The 6,450-nt window shown below is 55.3% G+C and overlaps 1 protein-coding gene across 1 annotated transcript; it reads left to right on the forward strand.

The window, feature by feature from the left end:
• The first annotated feature begins 2,044 nt into the window (after nucleotides 1-2,044).
• On the forward strand, nucleotides 2,045-5,918 carry LOC149861620 (tapasin-related protein-like). Its single transcript, XM_090052558.1, has 5 exons — nucleotides 2,045-2,145; nucleotides 2,443-2,769; nucleotides 2,854-3,147; nucleotides 4,346-4,450; nucleotides 4,565-5,918. Exons 1-5 carry the CDS (start codon nucleotides 2,079-2,081, stop codon nucleotides 4,720-4,722), a joined length of 951 nt encoding a protein of 316 aa, XP_089908684.1. The 5' UTR covers nucleotides 2,045-2,078; the 3' UTR covers nucleotides 4,723-5,918.
• Nucleotides 5,919-6,450: the final 532 nt, after the last annotated feature.

Consider the following 6,450-nt stretch of genomic DNA (forward strand, 5'->3'; position numbering starts at 1 on the left):
CCCAGTCTGTTTGGAAAGGTTACGTCTTACCCTACAATTTACCATCTAAATTGGTTTCAGGGTTTTGGCGTCTCAGAACAGCCACCCTGAAGTCAGTGCAAGGAGGTCCAGGTCTGCCGCAGGCTTGCGTGTCCTTCTGGAACTGCTGTTAGCTTCATGTTTGTTCCTAAACACATGGATCCCCCCCACCTGCCCCACGCAGACAGCCAAAGGGTGCTATGAGCTGGCGATGACATGTAGCACATCACTAGAGGAGCAGATGAATGAACTTCAGTATTTTAATCCGCGTGCACGGATATGGTCCATGGTGATGTGGGGGGCCCAGCTGGCCTGCGGGTCCAGTGCCTTGGGCCCCTGCTACCAATTGCATATGAGCACAATAAATTTAAGACTAGCTGCAGGTCCAAAGTAATTACTATGCCATCGAAATGGCCGTCCAGCCACAAAAAGAACCAAGCAGCTACAAAGGTAGCACTGGGAAATGGGTGACAGATCTAGAGCCGGTTTCTATAAGGCTTTCATGTGTACGTGTAGCAGGGCCCTCAGGGAGGATCGCGCAGGCCAGATGCTGGAGCAATGCCTTTGAGGCTACAGGGGTGCTGGTGCGACGTCTGAGTTGTGTCAGGGCTGGCGGTAGTTGTACTAATAGGTCGGGTAGTGGGGTTGTCTGGGATGGTTTGGACAGGGCTCATCCTGCCTTGGGCAGGGGCTGGACTAGACGTGACCTCCAGAGGTCCCTTCCAGTCCCATGGCTCCATGAAATCCCTGAAGGGTCGAAGTGAGGAAACTTTTCTTTCCTCACTCCTGACTCTGCCTGAATTTGCCAACAAAGGGTGGGGGGCTTATTCTTTTTTGCAAAAATATTAAGTGTGGGTGTATGTTTGTGTGTATGTATGTATATATATGTGTGTGTATAAATATATGTGTGTATATGTGTTTGTGTATATATGTGTGTACACATGGATATATGTGTGTATATGTATGCATGTCTGTATATGTGTCTATGTGTGTGTGTGTTGTTCAAGAGTCAGTCAGAAAGTAGTGCCTCCTATTTTTTCTCAGACAAATGCATATATGTGTGTGTACACAAAACCTGCACACGCACTGGTACCATGTAGGGTTGGTTTGTTTTTTTTAATTGGGTATTTAATATATATTCTGTTGTCCAACATCTACACTAACAGAGGGGTGTGTGTGTGTAGAATTCTTGTCATTGTTTTACATCCTTGGTATGTTGCAACAAATATTAATTTTACCTGCACAATTTGTGTGCATGTATATATGTATGCATGCATGTATGTGTATGCATTCATGTGGGTGTGTATGTATGCACGTATAAATGTATACGTGTGTGTATATGTGTATATATTGACCTTTTGTCATTGTTTTTCATTCTTAGTGTGTTGCAACACATACTAATTTTACCTTTATAGTCTGTGTGTGTGTGTGTGTGTGTGTGTGTGTGTGTAGACCCTAAATGCTGGAGGCCGCAAGGGAGAGAGGAACAGGGGGAAAAAAACCCCATCTCAGACCCCTCCCTTCCAGCCTCCACACTGCTGTTTTGGGACGTGGGAGCTGGGGAAGATGGACCTAGGGCCTGACCCAGGGAATGACAGTTTTTACATCCTTAGCATATAATTGGGGGCGGGGGGGGGGGGTGTGATTTGTCCCACATCATGGCTTGGTTGTAGCAAACGCCCAATTTGTTCACACATTTCTTTGTTTCTTTGTGGCCAACAAAACCAACCAAGAGATCTTGCAAACCGGAAACACCCAGGTCCTGTGGAGCAGGACAAAAGCTACCCCCAGGGGACGTTAAGTGCTGTTCTCCAGGAGTTTTGAGCTAATGTAGCCACAAATGAGGTGAAATCTGGCGCATTACGAAGCCCCGCCGGGCTAGCTGAGCCCATCTGAGCTGGATTAAGGCTGGTTCGGCTGGACTCCAGTCCGCCTACCAGGCGCAAGGCTCTTCCTCCCTGCCCCCCCGATGCTGTAACAGCTGCAGGGCCATATAAATAGCAATGCTCTCAGGTTTGCCCTTCTCTTGCCTGGGCGAGAGCCAACAAACAGACAGACAGATGGGTGGTGGGTCCATGGGGCTGGTGACTCTCCTCCTCTTCCCCCTCCTCTTCCTGGGGGTGGACGGTAAGTTCAGATCTCCCCTGTATCCCAACCCCCCTGTATCCCATACTCTGGGCATTGGCAAGCCAACCTCTGCCAGCCTGGGTGGCCCCCGAGTTTGTGGAGGCCAGCCTGGACTTAGAGAGGAGCTGGGGAGGAGTGGGGCATGGAGCCAAGACACCCCCTGGCTGACCCCAAACAGAAGAGCCAGGATTTTGGGGCTTGTTCCATGCTGGAAGGGGCACCGGAGCAGCCTGGTCACACCAAGCTAGGTTGCAACTGGGCATCGGGCCCTGGTCTGGTGTCTCTCACCCCATGCAGGATCCCAGCTGCAGGTGCTCACGGTACCCGTCTCCCAGGCCCTGCTGGGCACCAGCGCTCGGCTGCAATGCTGGTTCGACATCGGGGGACCAGTGGCCTTGAGCTCCCTGTGGGTGACCTGGTGTCTTGGGGCCCAGAGGATCGCAAGCTACAACCTGGGTCAGGGCCAAGCCCGGCCTGGGGCCAGTCTGGTGGAGACGATGTTGGAGAGTGGAGACGCCTCGCTGGTGCTGGCCGGAGTGACGCTGGCGGATGAGGGGCTGTACACATGTGTTGTGGGTTACGGGGCAGAGGAGCAGCAGGGCAACACCAGCCTCCACGTGCTCGGTGAGGGTCGCCAGTGGGTCCTGGCAGGGAGGGGACTGGGGGAGACCCCCGGCACCATGGATCCAACCCCTCCCTACCCCGCAGCTGCTCCGAGGGTGTCCGTGGCCCAGCGCATAGGCACTGCAGAGACCACCCTCGAGTGCCACGTCAGGGGCTTCTACCCAGTGGCTGTGGACGTGGCCTGGCTGCGGGACGGGCAGCTCCTGGACAGCTCGGGCCGCACCATCCCCCAGCGGAGCCCCAATGGCACCTACAGCCTCTCACTGAGCTATGCCTTCACCCCGGGCGCAGACAGCGTGGGCAGCATCTTCTCCTGCCGCGTGCGGCACCCAGCGCTGGGGGAGGCCTTACAAGTGAAGCTGCCCCTGCTCATCACAGGTGAGACCCTCCCCACCCCACACACTGGCCATGGTCATGACCATGGTCATGACAAGCCCAGATATCATGCGCGCACACACACACACACACACATGCACATCTGCACATATACACATACACATGGAAAAACATATGCATGTATTCACACACACACACACTCGCACATGCACCCAAACACATGCGCGCACATACACATATACATACACGTGTGTGTGCACACACATACAAAACACCTACACACATATGCACACAATACACACACATATATATGCACACATGCGTGCACACACAAAACACCTTTACACACACATATGCACACATGCACACATACATATATACACACACATACACATGAAAACACCTATATACACATACACACATGCACTCATACAAACACGTAACACACACACACAAGCATGCATGCATACATCCCCATGCATACATGCACCTAAGCCACACAGATGCACACACATACATGCACACATACAAACACACACATGTATATGCACACCTATGCATGCACACACACATATTTCACTTTTTTGCAAAAAAGAATAAAAATCTCCCTTTGGTGGCAACTTCAGGCAGAGTCAGGAAAGAAAAGGCTCCTTCCCTTCATAGATTTCATGGAGCCACAGGGCCGGAAGAAACCCTGAGAGGTCATATCTAGTCTGACCAGCCCTGTCCAAACCACCCCAGACACATCCAGCATCTAAACTCTTCCTAAAACCACCGTCAGCCCTGGCAGGACACCTGACATCACACCCTCACCTGCCCCGAATCTGCCCCAGGAAAACCAGGGGGACCGCAGCCACCAATATCCTGTTGCTGTACAAGGTTGTTAATGTAAGCTCCAGAAACCCCAGATGGAGGCTGTGTCCCTGCTACCAAGGAAGGCAACCCCCACCCCAAGTTGATACCAAATCTGACCAGGAGGTAAAATCCTTTCCTGACCCCAAATCTAGCATTGGTCTGAGTCTGAGCACAGGGGCAAGACCCTCCAGCCAGGACCCTGCAGGGTGGGGGCCAGCAGGAGCATTGGCCCAGCCCAGTCCCCATCCCCAACCCAGACTGCACCCAGCACCTCTGGGGGAGGCTTAAGCCCCCCAACACTTGGATCAATAAGGTGCTGGGGTGGGATTTTGGGTCTGCCCGGAGCCCCAAACCTGCCCCTTGTCTTCCCCCCACCCCCATGCAGGCACTGGTGAGAACGAGGTGGTATTTGGAGCTGCCCTGGGGGTCGTGGCAGCCGTGGGGCCGATGGCCGCGGTGCTCCTGTACGGCTGGAGGAAGAGGCGAGAAGGTATCTATGGCCAAGGGGGGAGGATCCTCCCTCTGATCCACTTTGGGGTGGAGGGGGGCAGGTCCCGAGCCCCCATAGCCTGGCTCTCCACCCATTACCCTCTGTTCCCACCAGGCCACTGGGATCTGAGTGGTACCAATGTGCCGGACACGGGGCTGGAGGCTGGCAGCGATGCTCGGGGGTCCCCGGAGGGCACTCAGGACTGTGAAGCCGGGGGAGACGGCAAGATGGGCACCAAGCCAGTGACAGGCAGCATCAGGAAGACCAAGTGACTTGAGTGTCGAAGCCACTGGCTACCCCAGCCCCAGCCGTGGAGGACCGGGGCAACGAAGAGAATGGCATGGGGAGTTGGCACAGCCCCCAGACGCTGTGGCTGGGCAGGGCACGCCGTGAGACTCCCCCCCACCCACACACACAAAATGCACGGGGAGCCACAAGGGCAGGAGCCAGGCCAGGATGTCTCCTGCCTGTAGCACCCCCGGGGCCCAGGGCAGAGCCGGGGCAGTGGGGGTTGGATCAGCCCCCCCACCCCCCGCTCTTTGTCTGTAGGTACCTCAGTGCAGACGGATGCTGTTCCCAGGCCCTGTCTCTGCAGTGGGCATGGGGGGGTGCATGTGTGTGTGCGCATGCGTGCAAGAGCGTGTGTGTGTATACCTGTGAGAGGGTGCGGATGTGCAAGAGTGACAGTATGTGTGCAAATGTGACAAGTGTGAGTGAGAGTATGTGTGAATGTGTGTGGGTGTGTGTGTGACTGTCAGGGTGTATGTGACTGTGTGTCAATGTGTGGGTGCAAAAGTGTAAGTGAGTATGTGAATATATAGTGTGTGTGTGTGTGTGCATGTATGTATCCGTGAGAGCATGAGAGGGGCTGAATGTGAGTGACTATGTGAATGGAGTGTGTGTGCGTGTGTGTGTGCATGCACAAGAGTCTGTGTGAGTGAACATGTGAATGTAGTGTGTGACTATGTATAGGAGTGTGTGTGTAAGCATATGTGTGTGCATGAGTGTGCGTGTATGCATGTATGAGAGTGTGTGTGTCTGTGACAGTGTCTGGGAGTGAGTGAGTGTGTCTGTGTGAGTATGTGAGTGTGTCAGTGTGTATATGAGCATGTTAGTATGTACACAAGTGTGTGAGTGTGTGTGTGGAAGTGACACCAAGCTCCATGCCCCACCCCGCAAGTCCAGCCCCTTCCACCCCAGGGAAGCACCACTCCAGGGCCTCAGGAGCTGGGGCTCTGCCCAGGTACCCTATGCCCCACGGCCCCCAGTAGCAGGGGGACCCACCAGCCACCCCCATGGCCCCCTGCCCTGCCATAACCCCTGGTACCCATGTACCCCCAGAACAGGTCCAGTCCCTCGGCGCATCTGGCTCCACTCCCAGCTCCCCCACATCTGGCCTTTCCTGCCACGCTGGGCAACATCCTCGAGGGCCAGGTGGTAATAAATCCCCAGAGACTTTCTCTTCCTCTTTGTTGCAAGCCCTGTCCCTGCCTCCCTCCAGCGTCTCTCTTCTTGCCCTACCGGTGCCTGGATCTCAACCTGGGTCCTGTGGCTCAGCAAGGCTGGAGCAGGGCTAGGAAAGGGGCTGGGGGGCAGGGGGCTGTGGGGCGGGAGTGAGGGGCACCACATGGCAGGGGGCTCTGGTCAGGGTCCCGGGCCCCACGGCTCAGCGAGGCTGGAGGAAGGGCAGGAAAGGGCCCAGGAAGGTGCCAGGGGAGACGGACAGGGGATGAGGAGCCATGGGGGCAAGCAGTGAGGTTCAGGATGTCCCAAGGAGGAGGCCCAAGGGACCCGGGACCCGTTGCTCCCCACGAGGTACCCCCAGGGGTGATGGGTCCATTCATGGCTGCCACCCAGGAGAGTCAGAGCTGCTTCCTCTGGGATTTAGGAGCCAGTAGGTGGTGGGTGTCAGAGCCAAATAGGGGGATGTGGCGTCAGGGCAGAGGCCATGGGGTCAAAGGCTGGGAGCAGCCGAGTCTCACACAGACATGCGACACCGA

This window comes from Crocodylus siamensis, chromosome 6 (genome assembly GCF_052110815.1).
Source record: "Crocodylus siamensis isolate JL-2025a chromosome 6, ASM5211081v1, whole genome shotgun sequence".
NCBI lineage: Eukaryota > Metazoa > Chordata > Crocodylia > Crocodylidae > Crocodylus > Crocodylus siamensis.

Bases quoted from the DNA above. Each gene is read 5' to 3' on its own strand.
- LOC149861620 (XM_090052558.1), top strand. From the start codon at position 2,079: ATGGGTGGTGGGTCCATGGGGCTGGTGACTCTCCTCCTCTTCCCCCTC. The intron at 2,146-2,442 runs GTAAGTTCAGAT...CACCCCATGCAG, and splicing joins CCTCTTCCTGGGGGTGGACG to GATCCCAGCTGCAGGTGCTC. The intron at 2,770-2,853 runs GTGAGGGTCGCC...CCTACCCCGCAG, and splicing joins CACCAGCCTCCACGTGCTCG to CTGCTCCGAGGGTGTCCGTG.